The sequence below is a fragment of the Ovis canadensis genome, chromosome 3 (assembly GCF_042477335.2).
Source record: "Ovis canadensis isolate MfBH-ARS-UI-01 breed Bighorn chromosome 3, ARS-UI_OviCan_v2, whole genome shotgun sequence".
Classification (NCBI taxonomy): Eukaryota; Metazoa; Chordata; class Mammalia; order Artiodactyla; family Bovidae; genus Ovis; species Ovis canadensis.
The window spans coordinates 223,002,458-223,025,158 of NC_091247.1; the positions used below are offsets into that span (position 1 = coordinate 223,002,458).

A 22,701-nucleotide genomic window follows, 5' to 3' on the forward strand; every position below is an offset into this window, starting at 1 on the left:
TAAACCCAGAGGGATCTTTCTAGAAGATAAATTGGATCATATTACTTCCTTCCTCAGAAGTGTTCAGTGGTTCCCCGTGACCAGTGGATGGAAATCTAAGCCATCTGAACTCAAGCTACCACCCAGCCTCATCATGCTTGAGTGCAAGAACATGTATACACACATACACACACATACACAAACACACATACACAAACACACATACACAAACACACATACACATCTTTGTGTATGAAATGGCCCAAGTCACACTGCAGTATGCACACTGTCCTTTTTCAGGTCCTCCCTGTACTCTGAATGTCCTTCTGCACACATGCGTTTGACCACCTCTGCCAGGGAACCCTCATGAATCCTCCCCATGCCCCACTACCACAGGAAACTCATTATGCCCTCTTCAGCTCCTCCATGGCATTTCACACACTCTGCTCAAGGCTTTCACACCCTATTTACAAGCAGGCGAGCTCCACTCTCTGCACCGGAGCACCACCTCTGCTGCTCTCCCCCCATGCCATCCTGATGGTCTGGCCTCATAGTGGCTGCTTCACTCCCCAGAGCTCTGCAGGGGTGGGGGCTGGGCCTGCAGAAAGGTGAGGAAGAGTCAACGAATGATTGAATGAGTGTGTCATCCCACCGCTGGTCTGAGAGCAGAGTCTTGCCGGGTTCATCTTTGTGTCTTCCCAGCACCTAACACGGCCCCAGACGGGGGCTCAGTACATATTTCTTGAGTTGTTAAACTGTGTTTCTGCACACTCATTTAGAATTCTATCAGAAAGCAAAACCCTTCCTTCCTTTCAAATTCTATCCATTGCAGCCATAGTGGTAAAGAGGAAAAGGGATGGGGCTTGTTGGCTGAGCCTCATGGAAGGTCTGTATCGTGGTGGTCAGTGGGCCCGCCTGTGGGTCTCCACGTACAAGTGTCTCCTCCAGATATGGGTAGCAAGCCCCAGGAGCCTGGAAATTGGTATTCTGTTTCTTGGGGGTTTTTTAGAAATTGTTTTCAAGGCCAGGTCTTGACTACCCCAGCAACGCACTCCTGAGTGCTCTTTCATGTTATGCCTTTAGTTCTAAAACACTGAACAGACTTTGTCATTAGAAGATACAAAAACTGGCGGATTTGCTCATCACCAGCTGCCCCCTGCAGACTGTGAGGCCCCCATGGTGTAGGCCCCAGCTTATTCATCTCTGTATTCCCAGCACTCAAGTGCCAACAGCAGTTGCTCACTAGATGCTGATTCCAGAATGGTAAACAAGATGGCAGACATGGAACTCTAGCCAAATGACTGGATCCCACTTCTCCTGTGAGAGAAGCATTCCAAAAGTCAACAGTTGAATGTTGCAGGTGCATATCACGACCTCTCGACCTGCAGCTGCACATAGCACCCAGTTTACACTTCCCACTCGAATCTGCCAGTCGTTATTAAAAAATGCCTCTTGACCCAGGCCATCTCTGTGTGCTTCTGCAGTTCATCTAACACGACCCCATTTCTTCCCAGTAAAACAGCGACCAAAGAGCCCCCAGAGTTGGCCCTATGTAATTAACTTCTTCAACACTTCTGATTTCTGCTCTGCCTCTACGAGCTATAATTTCATCCAGTTTTGAAATTCTTCCAACCGTACATTTTGTCCTCTTCCCACATCTAACTTATTCTCAGGCCACGTAACCCAGAAAATGATTCCAAGGCAGGCAACACCGTAAGAGTTAAGTTACAGCGAAGTTGAGGGTAAAACCTCACGGGTTTAGGCTGAACTCCTTGCGCAGGTTTGCACGATGGGGACAAGAGATAGAGAAACGGAGGAGATGGAGAGATGAGAGGGACAGGAAGTACCAGCCCTGCCAACAACGGCAGGAGGAAACCACCACCACCCCCCCCCAAAGACTCATCTTTGCTAAAAATGAGATTTTTTTAAAACCCTTGCCTTTTATACATCATAAAAAGCCTATAAATTTGCCTCTTTGGGAACACGATGTCAGGCAGACCAAGCATCAGGTGGTGAGGAAAATGGACGGCATTGTGGGGTAATCTTTCAGCGGCTACAGGGTGTAAATGAGTATGAGCCATGATTGCTAAAATTACAGCCAGTTTTAGGTCAGAGAGCTAAGTGCAAAATGTAGTTCCTACCGCAATGAGCCCATTTCCAAATGGCCTCTTTTACTTCATCCCTGCTCACCTTGGTATTTGACATTTGCTGCTGAAGCCACACATCTTCCCATGTGATGGGAGAAAGGAATTCCAGAGCCTTGAAATTTGGGAGAGATGGCACAGAGTAAAATGCCCTTGTGTTTTTCATGCGATGACGATGCCCTGGTGCCGAGTTTCCTAGTTCTTCTTTTGACCTAGATTTCCTGCTCCCCTACCCCCGCCACCCCCCTCAGCACACACATACCCGCACGTCCTTAGCGATACCACCAGTCACATTTGATGTTAAAAACTGTAAAGTTTCCTTTTCTCAGCAATTCTAGAACTCAAATATGGGACACACTTTTATTTCTTCAGAGCAAATGATCACATTCAAAACATACACATAGAACACTTTAAAGAACTTATCAACCCTCCATGTCCTTCAGACCTGGAGTTCTCCTTCATAAGAATATTACGTTTGACAGAATTATATTTAAAAACACAGCCTGTACTCTCTGGAGGACGTCCAGGGATGAGGGAGCATTTGATCCTCGCATCAGCTCCGTGAAGGGGCTGCCAGTTTTTATTGCCCCCATTTTGCAGATGATAATTGACTCGCCTGAGGTCAGACATCTAGGGGACCAAGGGCCCAAGGACCAAGGGCTTCTCCTTCCAAACTCAGGAGTGATATTAGAACTAGGTCATCACTGCTTCTCAATTACATTGCTCTCTTCAATTCTCTTCCCGTCTCTGGGAGGCAGAAACCAGAGGCTTCAAGTCCACCCACTTTTTGGATGACTCTGAAATCCAGCTCCAGCCCCCACCTCACTGCTGAGCCCAGACATACATCTCCAATGCTCTCTGAGCCTTCCTTCTCTGAGGGTCCCAGGGGCAACTTGATTCACCCGCAGGCAATCTGGGGTCCATGAGCTTTCCCTCAGACCTCTTCCTCCTCCTGTCTTTTCTATTTTGGTAAAAGCGTCACCACCCACTCAGTCTCCCAAGCCAGAAATCCAGAGCCATCCCAGAATCCCCTTCTCACTCAGCTCCTCGAACAGTCACGAAATCCTGCCCATGTGTGCTTCCTGATTCCTCTGAAATCTGTCCTCACTTCTACCTAGCCCAGATCTCCTGCGTCTATGCCTGGATGGCTACGCTCCTCTTCCTACACTCTCTCCCTTGACTTCACCCCCTAGTCCATCTTCAAGTTGTGATATCGCACGCTTTTCTTAACACTGATTCTCACTGTGCTGTTTCCCTGATGAAAATCCTTTGATGGCTCCCCATACATTTCAAGATGGAAATCCAGACTTTTGAACGTGGGCTACAAGGCCCTGTAACCCTGGTTTCCCTTCTCTCTACTCCTGGGGTCACAACCTAAACTTCCGCCAGATTGAGGAGTTCTGTCCCAAGAACACACCTCACTTCCTCACGCCCCGGAAGTAGTTATTTCGTCATCAGACTTCGCCTAGGTAACTCACCCGGGCAACCCAGGCACTCCCTGCGCCGAGTAAGCTTTCCTATCCGTCTTCCGCTTTCCTCTTTATCATTTCTCTTCCATCAGTTAAGACGTTTTCAGCTATGAGAAACAGAAACTTAAAATGGCCTAAACGATAACAACGATTTATAATTTCTCATACAAAGTCCAGGCGTTGGAGGGCTCCTAAGCGGCTAATCCAGTAGCTCCATGACATCGTCAAGGTTCTTCCCATCCTTTTGTTCTGCCATCTTTGTTTTGAATTATTGTTTGAGTCTGCGCTACATATTTTAGAAATATTCTCAGTAGGGGAGGGTGGAGAGGAAGTCAAGTATTTGTCTTTTGATAATAGGAGATTTTCTGAAATGACCAGAAGCCATATAGAGCCAAGTCTGGAGAGTCATATAAGTAATCAAGGCAGGTGATAACATTTGGGGTCATGGTCAAGGCAAGACCTTATAGTAACGAGAAAAAACTTCTGGTTTTGCCTATGATCCCGGTCTAAAAGCAAATTTAGAAAAGGTATTCCGGGTATCTTGAGTTATGTCCAAACTGTGCAAACATGGAATATGAACACAAAGAGTTACTGTTTTCAAAGCTAGCCCCAACTTGATGTTTAAGTTTTAATCCACTAATGTAAAAAAGTAAGAACAAATTAAAATTGTAAAAGGTTCTCGGTTACCTGGCTGAGAAGGAGAAACCACCTGCCTAGATAAGGAGCTTAAAGTGCTAAGATCTGAGACACAAATCTTCAAAACAGGAGAAGAGGGGTTCAGAGAAGCCCCTGAGCACTGAGTCTGGCAGGCCACACCAGGGTGGAGTCACATGAGGAGGTGGCCCAAGTGTACAAAAATAGCCTGGGGACAAGAGAAGCCAAACTCCAAAGATAAGCCTGCTGCTCCCCACTCCAGTGCTTCCGTGGTTTCTTTGGCGTGTGTGTGTGTGTGTGTGTGTGTGTGTGTACACACTTAGTCGTTCAGTCTTGTTCGACTCTTTGTGACCCTGTGGACTGTAGCCTGCCAGGCTTCTCTGTCTGTGGGATTCTCCAGGCGAGAATACTAGAGTGGGTTGCCGTTTCCTCCTCCAGGGGATCTTCCCGACCCAGGGATCGAACTCTTGTCTCTTATGTCTCCTGCACCAGCAGGCAGATTCTTTACCACTACACCACCCGGGAAGCCTTCTTTGACTTATTTTCCTCTAACTTCAAAAGCCTTTGTTCTTTTGGATTGGGTGGAGTTTGGATTGGGGTGCATGGGTTCTTTGCCCTGCAGCCCATTTCTCCTGCTTCTTGGTGTCCTCCCCTCAGTGACTTCATCCTTCCTTCTCCTCCTTGTAGATCCTAAGTAACCAAGAGGAGTGGTTCAAGGCGGAGCTTGGGAGCCAAGAAGGATATGTACCCAAGAATTTTATAGACATCAAGTTTCCTGAGTAAGTATTTCCAGCCTGCGGAGATAGGCCTGCCCACACACACTCCCCTTACTTTTTCAGTAGCCACTAAAATTATCCATGCACAGCCCAGACGCTGTCAAAAACGGTTGCCTCTGGAGAGGGAACCACGCAGCTGAAGGCCAGGGGTGGGAGGGAGATTTGCATTTCACGGCATTCTCTTTTGAATTTGATACCATGTGCAAGTATCGCCTGTTTTAAATTTATAAACCAAAGCCGTCTCTGATTGTAACCATGGTGTTTCCAAGAATTCCAGTGGGGGCTCTGTCGGCCACCCCACCTCCACAGCTGGTGCTTCAAGAGCTCTTCTCCCCTATCTCCCAACCCACCTTCCATCCCAGTTCCAGGATGACATGATGAAGCTCTTGAAACCGTGAGCTTCCCGAAACCATGTTTGCACTCAGTGAGAGAGGTCGGGGAAATTCCCTCCATAAAGAGGAAATGAAAAGTTGAGATTGGGTCACGTGCGTCTCAAGAATTGACCACAAGGGTTAGATAGAAATCTAATCTTGTCTGAGAGTCAGGGTCTAGCTGAAGAGCAAAGGTTTGTTAGAAAACCAAAGCGGTGTTGGTGACTCTGGTGAGGTGCAACCATACCACTCACAGGGAATCAGCACTGACCACTGAACCAACAGAATGACCACTGGCCTCAGCCGGGGGGCCCTTGAGGCTGCCCTGTCACCTTCCAGGTGAGCACGGCACACCTGCAGCTCCTCCACCCACCCCCGACACACACACTCTCAACCGACCGCCTGGCTTCCAGGACAGCGGAGGCCCCCAGAAAAGCCCGTCTACGCCACCCGTCCTGACTCACTGCCTCCACCCACATCCCACAACTGCTCAGACACTGCCTTTCCTGCAGTTGTTTGGAAAGAACCGTCTGTGCTTCAAGCAGAAGTCCTCCCCTCTCTCCCACATCAGCTTTCCGCCCTCTCTGCTGGCTCATACCCGGCGGCAAACAAAGATCCTGTGATTTTTCCCGGCTTACCAAAAAAAACAAAACATGAATCCAGCCAACAAATCCCCTTCCCGCTACGACTCCGCTTCTCCCAAAGAATCGTTATATTTGCTGTCTCTAATTCCTCTCCTCCTGTTCTCCCCAGAAGCCCCACGACTCCTTGGAAACCTTTTTATCAAGGTCCCAGTGAACTGCAGGGCCCAGTGGTCGACTGCTGGCCATCATCTCAGCACCATCACTTTCTTCACTGGGCTTCCGGGACATTCTTCCTCCTGGTTCTCCTCCCACCTCCCTGGCTTCTCCTTCCTCGTCTCCTTTGCTGTTTCCTCCTCCCCTCCCGCATCTCCTTTGGGGTTGGAGGGCCCTCGCAGTGAAGCCCTCCCCACCACCACATTTTAAAGGCTCCCCCCTCCCCACCTCTGCTCTGTGTTCACTTTCCCCATAGCATTACATCAGCTGACTCCATATTCTAGTTACTTCACTGTTTATGATATGTCTGCCCCTACTCCACTAGAATGTGGGTTCCATGAGGGTGCTTGTCCATTCTGCTCACCGCTGTATTCACTACATCCTCAGAAGAGGGCCCCCGGCACACAGTACATGTTTAACAAAAGCTGTTCAGTGAATGAATAGCTTTGGAACCGAAGTGTAATATGAAACTCTGGCACTCATTTCACAAGTAGCGTGTGGACATTTCTGTAAGTCTTGAAAGAAGTCACTTCTTTCAAGTGACTTCAACAAAACCCAGATAGAGGACAAGTGTGTATTTTCTAAACAGTTCCCTCTCTGGTTTCTCCCTCTTTCAAGAGATTTCCTCTGAGGATGGCTGCTGTGGAGGGGGTCCCATTCTTTTCCCCTCCCCATTATATTGCTGTGGTGGTCGCTCGTCAGTCCTGTGGGTTTGTATAGCACCTACTCCGGCAGGATCTCCAGGCAGATGACAGTCAGAAACCCTCTGTTTCCGGCCCCTCAGAGCCTGACCAACCTTCTGCTGCAGTCCCAGGTCTGGAAAAAGGATAATCCTCCCCACCCCTGTCTGTTCAGTTCCTAAGTTCCAAAGGGCACAAGGGAACGGCTCACAGAGGCCCGTTGGACGCTCACCTTAAAGGGACACACGTGCTCGCCTTCCAGGGGCAGCGATTAGGTAGCCATGCTGCAGCAAAGGGGCACTGCCCCCACCCCACCCTTGGCCGCCGAGGAACTGCGAACACTTGCTCTGCTCCACGAGGGTGAGAGCGGCTCCTGGCCTCCTGCCCTGCGGCTGGAGCCACTGTTTGTCCTGCCTGCATGCAAGTGCTCAGCCTTTTTCACATTCGCTGCACCGCCTGCAGCAACACTTCCAAAGGATGCCACCCTGACTGCTAACCTGAAAGAGCAGTTTCTCCTCGGTTCCTTCTTTCCACAGTAAAGGTTATTTTCCAGCCGGGTGTCTTAGGGAGGGCCCGGGAGCCGGCTGGGTATATGCCTCTCTCTGGCTGCTGCTAGCCTTGCTTACTTCCAAGCTAGCATGGGGACCTCCCTGGGTGCCCCCCAGCGTCTGCCAGGCACAAGGCACTGCCACTCCAGCCCCATGCCACCCAGAGGCCCTTGGTTGTGACCCTTCTTCCCGGCCACAGAGGTCTCAGCCTGAAGCTAGCACCCAAGGGCCTTGTCCGTCCCAGCATGAAGGGATCCCTGTCCTCCCGGCGCACTCTCTGCCCCTGCAGTCCTTTTCTGGAGATGTCCCTCTCACAGCCACCGGCAGGTGGCCACTCCTGCAGTGAGTCCCTCCCATACTGTCCCTTTTGTGCAGTGGCACGTTTCCATGACTCAGGATTTCCAAGCAGGCAGGAGAGAGACTTCTCCTGGGCGGACGGGGCAGGAGGTACCTCAGGGGACACTCACTTGCCTCGCTTGGAAACTGCTAGAGCTTTTGTTTGGTTTCAAAAGCGCCTGGCCCCTCTTGGGGTCTCTCCTCAACCCTTCTCCCTCTGGGTCATCTCTCGCTGACTTCCTTCCCTCCCTACTCCCAAACCCCATCAGTCTGGCATCTCACCAGGATCCTCTGTTTTTATCTCACCTATTAGGTGGTTTCACGAAGGCCTCTCACGACACCAGGCAGAGAGCTTGCTGATGGGCAAGGAGCTCGGTTTCTTCATCATCCGGGCCAGCCAGAGCTCCCCAGGGGACTTCTCCATATCCGTCAGGTACTGGCCAATCCTGACTCCGCCCTGACCTACTAAAGCACTAAAACGACAAGGTGACCTCTTAAACATGACCTATCCCTCAGGAGCATGGTGGCAAGGAGCCCGGGCACAATGTATCAATACATTCACCTGCCTCCGCTTCCAGCCCTGATGCTTCTGGAAAGACAGGATTTTTATCAACCTCACTTCTGTGTGTTTTACAGCACCATGGGTGCTGGGTGAGTGTCTGTGGAAGGGGAATGGGAAGGGAGAAGGAACAGAGAATTTCCAGAGGTCCACATCCGTCTTGGAGTTGCAATCTTTTTTTTTTAATTAATTATTTTTGTTTGGGCTGGGTCTTTGTTGCTGCACTCGGGCTTTCTCTAGCTACAGTGAGGGGGGCTACTCTTCTTTGCAGTGCACTGCAGGGGCTTCTCCTGTGGAGCACAAGCTCCAGGTGCATGGGCTTAGTAGCTGTGGCTCATGGGCTTAGTTGCTCTGCAGCATGTGGAGTCTTCCCAGACAAGGGATCAAACTCATGTGCCCTATGTTAGCAGCCAGACTCTTCTCTACTCTACCACCAGGGAAGTCCAGGGTTGCAATCTTAGCATTTTCTTTTACTACCAATGCCTGTCTGAAGAAGGGCAGAGAAAAATCAAAACCCCCAGGCACCGCCATAGGACACATCCGTAATCATAGGTGGCTGCACAGAAAGAAAGCCTACCTCCACGCTCTGTAATGCTGTGAAACTGACCGGGACAGAGCAGAGCCCAGGAGGCCTGGGGTGGGGGCACTCTGACAGCAAAGTCTCGCCAGCGTGCGGCACCCCACCCCTCGGGAGGAAATGACTCAGTTTAACATGACATAGCCCCACGCACAGAAGCCCCAAGTCTGAACAGACGGCGTGTGGTCAGCGTGCTGGGGACGGCGAATCACACATCAGACTTGGTGACCACATGTGAAAGTGTAAGGATGGCAAGAGCAGCGCAGGGAGCGGCGCAGCAAGCTGTACGGCGAACCCTCACTGGCAAGTCACCTGACCCGAGGTGCTGTCTGGACTCTGCAGTGTGATTTGAAAGGCATGCAGCTTTAAGTTCCTAAGTCCAATCTCGGGTAATAAGTGGAGGCCACATCACTATTTAGAAAGAAAGTGCAGTACTTTAAGGATAAGTACTTTAAGGAATAAGCAGGAAGGACCTAGAAAGAGTGGCTTAAGGGGACTTCTCTGGTGGTCCAGGGGCTAAGGCTCCACGCCACCAAGGCAGAGGGCTCAGGTTCATTCCCTGATCAGGGAACTAGAGCCCACATAGCACAACTAAAGATCTCATACCTGCAACCAAGACCTGGTGCAACCAAGGAAAGAAATTTTAAAATAATAATAATAAGGGGTCAAGCATTTGTATGCATTTGTGTCCCCAGTAGGCTGAAGAATAGCTTGGTCTCTTAAGCACTGCCCTTGCAAGCTGACTCAAATTCTTAATTTTCCTTAACTAAAGCTTTCTTTTTTATAGCTTGGATGATGGTAAATTTTAGCTCAGGCCAATATTAATGTATCACCAATTCTAAACTTGTTAGGTCTTAATTCATGAACTTTTTTTCTATTAATAAATCTTACAACTCAAGCCTGTTTCTTCAGGGCCACAGTTAGAGGCAATACCAAGCAACTTGTTAGACTGAAAGGCATCTCTTCGTGCCCTTGGTTTGCATGTTGAGGCTGGCTTTTTCAGTGAGGAATTAGGGTTTATCATTCTTTGATTAAACTGAATTCTATAAAAAACGATCGGCTTTGATGTCTGCCATGATCTTCCCTGCCACTGACGCTATGCAAGCTCTTGTGATGGTGACTATTACTGTGATAAGTTTAACCTCTTCTGCAGAAATGTAGTCTAATATATTCCAAAGCAAAATCACTAATTTATTTATACATCTGCTTTCTGTCCTGGCACAGATAATTAAGAGCTAATTGTAATTATCTATCACATAGGATTAGCTGAGGGTCTGAAACACTAGACTGAGACTCTGGAGCCCTGAATTACACCCTTTTCTCTGCCCTTCTCAGACCTCAAGACAGTGGTCCAGCCCCTCTCTCTCCGTTGGCCAGATGACCAACCGCAGTCCTGACATGCACCCTGTCAGTACATGGGAGTGAAAGAGTTAATGTTCCTCATTCCCAGTTCTTTGACTAAGAGATGGTGGATGAATAATCGTGTCACAAGAATATTCCCTCTTCCTCACCCAGATGTGGGGAGTGATGACTGTGAGTCGAGCCATGTGGTGCTGGAGTGAAGAAAGCATATGAGTGACCGAAGCTAAAAGGCGAAGGGCAAGCAATGATTGATTGCCAAGTGTCGGCTATGACCCCAAGGTAGTTAGGCAGAGGTCACCACATAGGTTTGCCTGTCTCTGAGCAGAGCCCTGAAAATCAGATGAGGAGGAAGATCAAAACGCCTGCCCCCTCTGAACACAGACCTCTAAATCCATCCCTTAGAAAGAATTATCTTTGCTCTCCAACAGTCTAAATTTTATACCTTTCTGCTGAGTCATGCAATTGATATCAATAACATCAGTTTATTTTTAGACATGAATGTGTGTCCATTTGACCAAGAAAACTTGACATCCAAACAAGAATGACTTAGTGATAGAAAATGGCTGGGGCTGTTAGTAAAGGCCCAGTCTCCTCTTTCAGTGAATAAAACCCAAATTCTCCACCCTCAGTACAAACATGCTCCATCTCTTCTGAGTTCAGCTGGTGTCAAAGTGCTGATCTAAAAGAAATTAACATGAGAAAAAAAAAAAAAGTTAGCGTGTGTGCTTGGTGTGACAGTCCCAGCTCACTAGACTGGAATTAGAGAACCAGGGTCCTTGCCTCAATTCTACCCTTAACAGTGACCTTGACCAAGCCCCTCCACCTCTGAGCCTCAGCACGTTTTTTTTGCCAACAACTCAAAATACTTTGTAACCTTATTTATGCAAAACAAGACCAAACAAGAGATCCCCGCTATGTAGAGAACAAAGTGTGACAAGAGTTCTCAGGGTAGTTTTTGAACTTAAAGGAGCTGGTTCAGACTATTTCTGTTAACAGAAAAGACAAGAAGGGCTTGAAAAACTCCTCCCCTCTGAGTCTTGGCAGAGTTCTTAGCCTGGTAAGGTCTCAGGCATTGCCATGCTTCAAATAAACATTGTGAAAAAGTCTTCAACCTTGTAGTCTTCAAAGCACTTGGAATATTTTTTTCTTGTAAAAGGGCGATTCCAGTATCAGAAGAAAGATTGCTTTCTGCTCATGTGAAAAAAAAAAAAAAAACAAAAACCCTCCTCTCAGGAGTTCCTGGTGGTCCAGTGGTTAGGACTTGGTGCTTTCACTGCAGTGGACTCAGGTTCAATGGCCAGTAGAGGAACAAAGATCCGCGTGGCAAAAAAAAAAAAAAAAATCCCCTCTAGCTCAGCTTGAGTGCTGAGTGGCTTCTCCCAGAAATCACCCCTAGAATTTGACTAGGCCAGCCCACCTGCCGAGGGATGGGCCAGCCACCCTCACCTCTGCTTCCTGCCCAAACAGAACTCCAGCATCCCTGGATGCAGTCGGCCCTGGAGGCAGAGACATGCTCACCACGTGATACATAATTTGGATTTGTCTTGCTCTTTAGGCATGAGGATGACGTTCAGCACTTCAAAGTCATGAGAGACAACAAGGGTAATTACTTCCTGTGGACAGAGAAGTTTCCATCCCTCAACAAGCTGGTGGACTACTACAGGAAGAATTCCATCTCCAAACAGAAGCAGATCTTTCTGAGGGATAGGACCCGGGAGGAACAGGTATGCTGCTAGCCCCCATCACCCCCAATCCAGAGATTCTGGGTGGTTTGGGTCCCTTTGTGAACCCCTAAAACCATGCATTTGATGGGCAGGTCCCTGCATATTCTGAAAAGCAGAGATCTCAGTTTAAATCCTAGCTTAACACTTTCTAGGTATGTGACTTTGAAAAGTTCTCTAATTCTCAGTTTTTTCATCCACAAAATTGGGATAATAGTGACAGCTACTTCATAGGATGGTTCTGAAGGTTAGACAAGGATGTAATCCATCCCTTCCTTCATTCCTAATCAAGCCCCAAGCACTCAGTATACATGGGCTCTTATAGACACTGTTGTTTCATTATTCACAGCCATTACCGTATCACAGTTTTCAGCCTAGCTCAGGAGCTACCCAAGGATGAAGTAACTTGGGGGAAGCGGTAGGGCTACCCATGGGGGTATTAGAACCTCGAGTCCAGGACTAATGCAGCAAGTAGAGCTTTGTGACAGGATTTGGGGGTGTGGAGGGTAGAAGCAGGAGGCACTGGAGGAGAAAACCAGAGATGGAATTCTTGCTCTTGGAACAGTTTGGAACATGAAGTATTGTCTTAATAGAAAATACTTCCAGGGACTTCCCTGGCAGTCCAGTGGTTAAGAATTCACCTTCCAGTGCAGGAGGTGTGGGTTCTATCCTTGGTCCGGGAGCTAAGATCTCACGCGCCTTGGGGCCAAAAAGTCAAAACATAAAAAGAAGCAATGTTGCAATAAATTCAATAAAGATGTTAAAAATGGTCCCACATCAAAAAATCTTTTAAAAAATGCATCTCCAACAGATCTGGCTTTAAAAACTGATTTCATTGCTAACTATCCTGATTACCCAATCAAGTGAAGAAAACTTTCTGAGCATCAGTTTTTCTCATCTGTAGAATGGAGAGAATATAATGCCTTCTTCATTGGACTGTGGTGAGGATAAGTGAGATATAATCATAGCACTCACCACAGAGTCTGGTCCCCAGATGGCACTAAGGAAATGTTAATTTGATTCCAAAAGTAAATTCACACACATGCAATCTATAAAATATATTTCAAAGGAAATATCATGGTTATAGGAGGAGATGGGTATTATAGGAACCAGCACTGAGTGGAAGAGTTGAAATCCCAAGGACAGATTATCTGAAAAGGCATTGAGACTTTTCAAAGCAACGTGTGCTTTGGAGAAGTAAAGAAAACCATCCCTTTCAAGTAATAGGTTGATTTTAAGCCTGAGAAGTTACAATCAAAGGAGAAAAGGGTGTTCCCAAATGCACACAAAAGTTCAGAAAGGAAAACAAAGGTTAATACTGACCTTGTGAATTCTTTCAACCAGGAAATGGACAGAGATACTCATTTACTATGATGTGCATGCAGAGATGAGAGAGGAAACATAAAACCGCACTAAACTGGATTTAATGAGTTCATTTTGCCAAGTGCTTAGAACAGTGCCTGGCATATGCTAAGCCCAGAGCTCTGTGTAATTGTTTGTTAAATAAAAATAACAAGAAAGTGTCTCTGAGTCATGAGGTTGTGGTAGCATTCAGGAGAAAGGTCTTGTTTTTTTCCCTACATGCCCAGCAGCAGGCCTGGTTTCCATGGTGCTGTGAGAGCGTTGCTGTTTGGGTCTCTATCACCAGGCTATAAATGACAGTTCAAAATCATGCAAAGTCAATAGCAGAGCTTATCTGGAGGATAGGATGTCCAGCGGTATGGCAACATGCGATAAGGAGGGGTGGCATTGTGTCAGTAAAATGGAACATTTAAGCTTGATTACACAGAGAAACACAAGCCCACGAAGAAGGGACGAGATGGGTACCAGGTAGAAAGTGTATAAACCAGAGACCCAAACTCCCCAAAACAGGAGAATCTGAGAATGCACAGGCCACTGTGAAAATGTGATGATCTGAACCATTGATTTTCTTTAAGCTGCTCCCACCCCCATCAGCTGTTTCTTGGAGCTGTCAGAAGCTAAGTCTGGGAACAGCTGCTGGAAAGGCTGGGTTGGGCCAGGAGAGGTGGGAGGAAGATGGATCTGTGTTCTCTCTGTTCTGTCCCAGGGTCAGCGGGGCAACAGCCTGGACCGGCGGTCCCAGGGAGGCCATCCCCTGAGTGGGGCTGTGGGAGAAGAAATCCGGCCTTCGATGAACAGGAAGCCGTCAGATCACCCCCTGCTCCCTGCTTCGCAGTATCCCCCGGCCCCCCTGCAGTCACAGCAGCGGTACCTGCCGCAGCATCAGCATCATTTTAATCAGGTACCTGGGGAGGATACAGCGGGCACAGGGAGCGGAGGGGGACCTGCTCTCCTCCCAGGCTTCAGCAACCTTGTCCCTACCGGCACTCAGTGTGTGAAAAACCCCACAGTGCCGAAAACAACGGAAACAAATAAATGTTGGGGGCCAGTTGAGGCCCCAGGACTGTCTGTCAGGGGAGGAATGTCCCGCTCCAAGCCTGGTCCCATCTGGTCTCGCTGAGCCCAGAGAAAATATCCTGGGTCCTTAGAGGGCAGAAACATGGAAACTGCTTTTGGCAAAGACATCTCTGTGAAATTAAATGAGTCCCTGCTTAAACACATACACACACACACATACACAAACACACATATACACACACGCACACATTCACACACTCACATGCACATACGCTCATACACATGTATACACACATATACACATCCACGTGCACACATCCATACACACATGCACACACATACATACAAACACATACACGCACACACATACGTATATATACATATAAATACACACGTGCACATGCCCATACACACATACAAACACACATATGCACACATATACACAAACACTTACACCTACACTCAGACACACATGCATACACACACACACACACTCACCCTGAGGACTCCGTGAACAATGACTTCATTTTTCCCATCAGCACAGTTCCAAACCTTTAGTGCCCCTTAACCCATCTGGCTGTCGAGATCTACAGGAAAAACAGATTAAGGCCAGAAATGGAGCCTTACTTCTTTATTTATTTATTTATTTATTTATCCCCCGCCTTGTTCCAGGTGGGATTTTAGGTGGCTCACTGAGATGGACAATATAGCCAGATAACAACATCCCTAAATTCCTTAGCAGGGCACACAAAGTCCTTCATGAGCTGCCCAGGTCTGCCTCTCCAGCCTCATCCCCTGCTCCCTCCCCATGCAAACAAACATCCTGGCATTGCTGTACTTCCTCTAGTTATCAGAATGGTTCACTGCATTTTCTCTCATGCTTTTGAGTCTTTTTATTTGCTGTCCCTTCTGCCTGAAATGCCGTTTCCTAGTCAATTCTACTCTTTAAATTGGAGTTCAAGCATCACCTGCTCTAAGAAACCTTCCTTGATCACCAGGCCAACTCAGACAGTTCTCTCTGCTCAGTTCAGTTCAGTCCAGTCGCTCAGTCGTGTCCGACTCTTCGCGACCCCATGAATCACAGCACGCCAGGCCTCCCTGTCCATCACCATCTCCCAGAGTTCACTCACAGAGTAGACTGACGTCCATCGAGTCTGTGATGCCATCCAGCCATCTCATCCTCAGTCGTCCCCTTCTCCTCCTGCCCCCAATCCCTCCCAGTATCAGAGTCTTTTCCAGTGAGTCAGCTCTTCGCATCAGGTGGCCAAAGTACTGGAGCTTCAGCTTTAGCATCATTCCTTCCAATGAACACCCAGGGCTGATCTCCTTCAGAATGGACTGGTTGGATCTCCTTGCAGTCCAAGGGACTCTCAAGAGTCTTCTCCAACACCACAGCTCAAAAGCATCAATTCTTCGGTGCTCAGCCTTCTTCACAATCCAACTCTCACATCCATACATGACCACAGGAAAACCATAGCCTTGACTAGACGGACTTAGTAATGTCTTAGTAATGTCGGCAAAGTAATGTCTCTGCTTTTGAATATACTATCTAGGTTGGTCATAACTTTTCTTCCAAGGAGTAAGCGTCTTTTAATTTCATGGCTGCAGTCACTATCTGCAGTGATTTTGGAGCCCCCAAAAATAAAGTCTGACACTGTTTCCACTGTGTCCCCATCTATTTCCCATGAAGTGATGGGACCAGATGCCATGATCTTCGTTTTCTGAATGTTGAGCTTTAAGCCAACTTTTTCACTCTCCTCTTTCACTTTCATCAAGAGGCTTTTTAGCTACTCTTCACTTTCTGCCATAAGGGTGGTGTCATCTGCATATCTGAGGTTATTGATATTTCTCCCGGCAATCTTGATTCCAGCTTGTGCTTCTTCCAGTCCAATGTTTCTCATGATGTACTCTGCATAGAAGTTAAATAAGCAGGGTGACAATATACAGCCTTGACGTACTCCTTTTCCTATTTGGAACCAGTCTGTTGTTCCATGTCCAGTTCTAACTGTTGCTTCCTGACCTGCATATAGATTTCTCAAGAGGCAGGTCAGGTGGTCTGGTATTCCCATCTCTCTCAGAATTTTCCACAGTTTATTGTGATCCACACAGTCAAAGTCTTTGGCGTAGTCAGTAAAGCAGAAATAGATGTTTTTCTGGAACTCTCTTGCTTTTTCCATGATCAAGCGGATGTTGGCAATATGATATCTGGTTCCTCTGCTTTTTCTAAAACCAGCTTGAACATCAGGGAGTTCACGGTTCCCGTATTGCTGAAGCCTGGCTTGGAGAATTTTGAGCATTACTTTACTAGCGTGTGAGATGAGTGCAATTGTGCGGTAGTTTGAGCATTCTTTGGCATTGTCTTTCTTTGGGACTGGAATGAAAACTGACCTTTTCCAGTCCTGTGGCTATTGCTGAGTTTTCCACATTTGCTGGCATATTGAGTGCAGCACTTTCACAGCATCATCTTTCAGGATTTGAAATAGCTCAACTGGAATTCCATCACCTCCACTAGCTTTGTTCTTAGTGATGCTTTCTAAGGCCCACTTGACTTCACATTCCAAGATGTCTGGCTCTAGATTAGTGATCACATCATCATGATTATCTGGGTCGTGAAGATTTTTTTGTACAGTTCTTCTGTGTATTCTTGCCACCTCTTCTTAATATCTTCTGCTTCTGTTAGGTCCATACAATTTCTGTCTTTTATCAAGCCCATCTTTGCATGAAATGTTCCCTTGGTATCTCTAATTTTCTTGAAGAGATCTCTAGTCTTTCCCATTCTGTTGTTTTCTTCTATTTCTTTGCATTGTTCGCTGAAGAAGGCTTTCTTATCTCTTCTTGCTATTCTTTGGAACTCTGCATTCAGATGCTTATATCTTTCCTTTTCTCCTTTGCTTTTCGCCTCTCTTCTTTTCACAGCTATTTGTAAGACCTCCCCAGACAGCCATTTTGCTTTTTTGCATTTCTTTTCCATGGGGATGGTCTTGATCCCTGTCTCCTGTGCAATGTCTCGAACCTCATTCCATAGTTCATCAGGCACTCTGTCTATCAGATCTAGGCCCTTAAATCTATTTCTCACTGTATAATCATAAGGGATTTGATTTAGGTCATACCTGAATGGTCTAGCGGTTTTCCCTACTTTCTTCAATTTGGGTCTGAATTTGGTAATAAGGAGTTCATGATCTGAGCCACAGTCAGCTCCTGGTCTTGTTTTTGTTGACTGTATAGAGCTCTGCTCACTCATCACATAAATGCATACGGTTCCCCCTCTGAACTGTGTTCTCTGAGGACAGGGGCCTTCTCTTTCCAGATACACATCCCCACGCTTCAGACAGTCCTAGACACATGGTAGGTGCCTGATAAATAGTCCTTGGTTGAACGGGTGAAATCTGGCATCATCTTCACAACCTCAGGTCTGTTTGTCACCCTATACCCTCTCTCCCTTATCTGGGGTTTATTGTCCCGTGCAGTAAGTATTCTTGGAGCTCTGGCTGCATCCGCAGCATCGGAGCAAGGCGCTGGGGGAGCCCATGAGGGGTGCTTCCAGCAGTGTGGTGATGGCTATCTGTCACATCCATTTCTAGGAACGCCGTGGAACCAGCCTGGACATAAACGATGGGCCCTGTGGCCTGGGCATGGGCACCGAAATGAATGCCGCCCTCATGCACCGGAGACACACTGACCCGGTGCAACTCCAAGTGGCTGGGGTATGTGAACGTCCCTCTCTGGGCTCAATGGAGGAGACGGAGGGGCCAAGTAGAGAGACGGTTGGTCCTCCAGAAGAGGCCTCACACTGCGTGGAGTTCACATAGAGGTGGAGGGAACCCAGCCAGTGATGGTGGGGCGAGAGTTCCCGGCAGAGCTGATCCCAGCTGGCATCATCCGGCCTGCTGCCCTCAGTCTTGCCCGGTGCCCGTACTTCCTGGCTGCCATTCTAGCAGGGGGAGGCCTGTTGCGTTTGTCACTGATGAGGCTGTGCTGGCACCGAGGCTGGGCATGCTGTGCTCTGTTTGTCACTTGAAGAAGATAAAAAAGACCACCTATTGATGTAGGGATCCTCTCGGGGCCTTGGGGGATAGGCTCAGGGGTTGCTCAGGGCTAGACACCCGGGTCTGCTTTCAGTGGCAGCAGGGTTTGAGGTACCACTCTGGAGAGCCATCCATCAGCCTTCAGGGCAGGCTGCTCACGGAGAGCTTTGTCTGGACCACAGGGCCAGCAGATTCTCTTCCGTGTGTGTGCCAGTGACTCAGAGCCCAGCTTGGCCAGCCCGGGCTCAGCAGGGCCCCTCTGTTTTTCCCCAACAGCGGGTGCGGTGGGCCCGGGCGCTGTATGACTTCGAGGCCCTGGAGGACGACGAGTTGGGCTTCCGCTGCGGAGAGGTGGTTGAGGTCCTGGACAGCTCCAACCCCTCCTGGTGGACCGGCCGCCTGCACAACAAGCTGGGCCTCTTCCCTGCCAACTACGTGGCACCCATGATCCGATGAGGCCCTCTGGAGGGGACGGAGGCTTTTGTCTGAAGCTGCCTGCCTGCAAGGGACAGGGCAAGGAAGAAAAGCTTGGAACTACACATACATGCAGGCATATATATACATGTGTATATGTTCATATGCACACGCATATATATGCCCATGTGTCCACACATTTTTAAATAGTAATTTATTGGCAAGTTAGTTGCTTACTTAGTCGATGGGAAAGGAACTCAGGTGGAGATTTATATTCATAGTGATTTTTCTACTCCCCTCAGCCGGTGCGTGGAAAGAAGGCAGTGGGGGCGTTGGGAAGCGGGAGGCAGGGAAAAGAAATCAAAACGCTTCCTGTCCTCAAGTCAGCAGGCTCCCTCCTCATCTCAGAAATGCTCGCTGAGAGGAGCCAAGCAGGTTGGCATCTGGCGCTGGACGCAGAACAGCAGGGCGGGGCTGGGCTTGGCGGGGCTTGTTCTAGTTTACCTGAACGTCCCACTTCTCCCCCACCCTAGGGTGGGTGTGCAGGCCCCTGACCTCCTCTCCTGCCAGGGTGGGCACTGCTGGCTGGAGGATGAAGGCACAGGTCTGAGCTGGGCGCGGAAAGGGTGCAAGTGGAGGGCTGGAGCAGCCCGGGGTCCCGGAGCCTGGGCAAGGCTGGCCCCCCTGGCCAACGCTCCCTCAAGCGAACATTCCTCAGCTAATCCTTTTGCCTGTGGCTGATGTGGAGAAGTGGAAACACCGTGAGAGCCAAGCACTGTTGGGAAAAGGAGGGGTTTCTCACAAATCCCTCACTGGCTTTCTTGGGTGTAACCTCCCTTTCCCCCTGCAACCGAGAAAGCAGCGTCTTAGCCTCTGTAAGGCGCTTGGAGAAGGCCCAGCTGAAGATGGCGGACTTTAGAACTACTGTCTCGTGGTTCCCAGGGTGTCTCTTCAGGGCTCTGTTTCTTTCCCCTCTTGGTTTTCTGTATTTTGAAGACGCTTTGCCCAGCGGCACAGAGAGACGCCCATCCCTCAAGAACGTTGTTTAGCGCCTCATGGACCGATTGGCCGTGACCCTGGATGGCAGGGGGCTTTGAGAGAGCTTCCTGTTCCTCCGACTGTGGGCCCGCTGCTGGCGCCTCCCGGGCCCACGAGCTGCACCTGGGAAGGAACCCCACTGCTGCTGTCTCTCCTTCACCTCAAAATAGACTCCTGTCTCCCAGGGCTCACCCCGGGGGCGTGAAGCACAGAGCAGGCTGGCTGGGGAGCAGGGAGGGACACTGCAGGAGGACGCCCGGGGTCTCAGCGGAGCTGGAACAAACCTGTCTGCCCCGCGGGCACTCAGGGGGCGGGTGTGTGTGTTGGTTGCGGGGCGGGGCGGGGCGGGGCGGGGGGCGCGTCCTGAGACGTGAAGGGAAGGGCTGGGGCGGAAGTGATGGTGCGGGGCGCGGGTGGGGAGGTGAGGGGGGACGACCTGTGGCTCTGTCCTCTTCCCACCCCTCCTGCTCTGAGGGTGGCAGCCGCCACCCACGGCGCCGAAGAAGCGTTTCTGACTCAGAAAGTCAACTGTCCGTGTTAACACAGGCTGTCCTGTTGACTCAAATCTCTCGTTCTCTGATGCCCCTGTCGCCTTTAGAGAAAAGGGGGAAATGAAAAAACTCTGTGGTGGATCTTGGGAGGGAAGAGAAAAATAGCCCTAGAGGCAGGGGGTGAGAGTGAGGAAGCCGGCCTCTGGAAATGAAAGTGCGGGGAGGCAGGAGGGAGCGGAGACATTTCAAAAGATCCCGGAGCAGCGTGAGAGGCAGGAGGGGAGGAGAAGGGACGGGAGGTTAAGTGGGAACAGGCTAGGAAGACACTGGAGTGATGGGTCAGGGAGCAGACTGGGCGCAGGCAGGAGGGACCGAGGCTGGTGGGCAGGAGGGACCTGGCAGAGAGGACTCGGCAGGACCAAAGGCAAAGGAACAAAGGCCAAGGAGCCCTGATAAATGTTCCAGTGCTGAGCGGTGTGAACAAGCTACAGTAAGTAAAAGCCAAAAGTAGTGTTCGATTCTACACTGTTTACAAACCTCATGCTTTAAGCGCCCTGCAGATTGGGTCCCTTTTGTCTGATGCTGTGGGAAGACCAGTCCCAGGGAAGACAGAGGAAAACAACTTGATTTTAGCCTGGGTTTTGCGCCTTGAAACGCTTCTCAGGAGAGCGGTCATATTAATAAAACACAATGCCTTTGATTCTCCGGGCTGGGTCTGGTGTCTGTGTCACACACCCCTTGGGCAGAGGGCAGGAGTCACTGACCTGGAGCGGCTGACCACACAGTGTGGGCAAAGCTTTCAGAACCCCTGGATCTGGACCTTCTGTTCCACCGAAGCTTTTTTTTTTTTTTTTTTTTTGATTGAAAGATAATAGAATTACAATATTGTGTTGGTTTCTATCAAACATCCACATGAATCAGCCATAGGTTTTTACCTATGTTCCCTCCCACTTGAACATCCTTCCCATCTCCCACCCCATCCCACTCTTCCAGCCCATTACCAAGCCCGGGTATGAGGTCCCTGAGTCACACAGCAAATTCGCACTGGCTATCCATTTTGGATGGTATGACCGACTCAATGGACATGAATTTGAGCAAGCTCCAGGAGATGGTGAAGGACAGGGAAGCCAGGCGTGCTGCAGTCCATGGGGCCTCGAAGAGTCGGACATGACTGAGCGACTAAACAGTAACAATCCATTTTACGTGGCAATGCATGTTTCCATGTGACTCTCTCCATACATCCCACCCTCTCTTTCCTCCCCCCATCCCAGCTGTGTCCATAATCCACCAGAGCTTTTAACCTCTCTGAGATGCTCAGAGAGCCTGTCTCCTGCTCTTTGGACAGCTCAATTCAGAAGGAGGCCAGAGTCACCCTAACCACCCACAGAGAGAACATGGACCAGACTAAGAGGACAGGGACCAAGCTCTCTCCACGCTGTGGCGGGGAGGGGAGCCCTCTAGCCCTACCGAGGACAGCTCTCTCCACCTGCAGCATTTCAGCACCAGGGGCGGGTCCCCCGCAGGGCCTCACACTAGTCACACAACCGGGAAACAGCATTGTCTCTGAACCGCTCCGAGTGACTTGGGAGCTACCAGGAACTTCCAGAGAAAATTCAGTTCCTGTTGGACCAGTCCGGGCTCCCTCACCGCTTGCCGAGGCTCACAGCATTTCAGGTGTCTTGTGACTGCCCCTGCCCACCCACTTTCAGATGGCCCTAGGGTGACCTGAGGCAGCGCTTCTCAAAACCAGCATTCCTATGAATTACCTGGTTATTGTTTTTTAGTCGCTAAGTTATGTCCGACCCTTTTGAGACTGATGGACTGTGGTCCACGAGGCTCCTTTGTCCATGGGACTCTCCAGGCTAGAACATTGGAGCAGGTTGCCGCTTCCTTCTCCAAGGGATCTCCCTGACTCAGGGATGGAACCCGTGTCTCCTGCATTGGCAGGCAGATTCTTTACTACTGAGCCACCAGGAAATGCCCAATGCATGCTTGCTAAGTCACTTCAGTCATGTCCAACTCTTTGCGACCCCATGGATTGTTGCCCACCAGGCTCCTCTATCCATGGGATTCTCCAGGAAGAATACTGGAATGGGTTGTCATGCCCTCCTCTAGGGGATCCTCCTGACCCAGGAACTGAAACTGCATCTCTTATGTCTGTCTCCTGCATTGGCAGGTGGGTTCTTTACCACTAGACTTCCAAACTAGGCTTCCCTGGTGGCTCAGATGGTAAAGCGTCTGCCTACAACGCGGGAAACCTGGGCTTGATTCCTGAGTCGGGAGGATCCCCTGGAGAAGGAAATGGCAACCCACTCCAGTACTCTTGCCTGGAAAATCCCATGGACGGAGGATCCTGGTAGGCTAGAGTCCGTGGGGTCGCA

At 49.3% G+C, this 22,701-nt stretch overlaps 1 protein-coding gene across 5 annotated transcripts in view; it reads left to right on the plus strand.

Annotated features, from left to right (window-relative positions):
• The window catches only part of GRAP2 (GRB2 related adaptor protein 2), a 70,765-nt gene extending 49,740 nt beyond the window's left edge, over positions 1-21,025 (plus strand). For 2 of the 5 annotated variants that reach the window (XM_069586086.1, XM_069586085.1), the window contains 7 exons: positions 4,934-5,025; positions 7,133-7,230; positions 8,068-8,187; positions 11,808-11,976; positions 14,042-14,236; positions 17,934-18,056; positions 18,654-21,025. In XM_069586086.1, the coding sequence (XP_069442187.1) occupies positions 8,114-8,187; positions 11,808-11,976; positions 14,042-14,236; positions 17,934-18,056; positions 18,654-18,833 (741 nt within the window). In that variant the 5' untranslated portion in view covers positions 4,934-5,025; positions 7,133-7,230; positions 8,068-8,113 and the 3' untranslated portion in view covers positions 18,834-21,025. Of the gene's footprint in view, positions 1-4,933; positions 5,026-6,808; positions 7,005-7,132; positions 7,231-8,067; positions 8,188-11,807; positions 11,977-14,041; positions 14,237-17,933; positions 18,057-18,653 lie in introns of those variants that run through there. The other 3 variants (XM_069586082.1, XM_069586083.1, XM_069586084.1) reach the window with 2 other exon arrangements.
• The last annotated feature ends 1,676 nt before the right edge of the window (positions 21,026-22,701 follow it).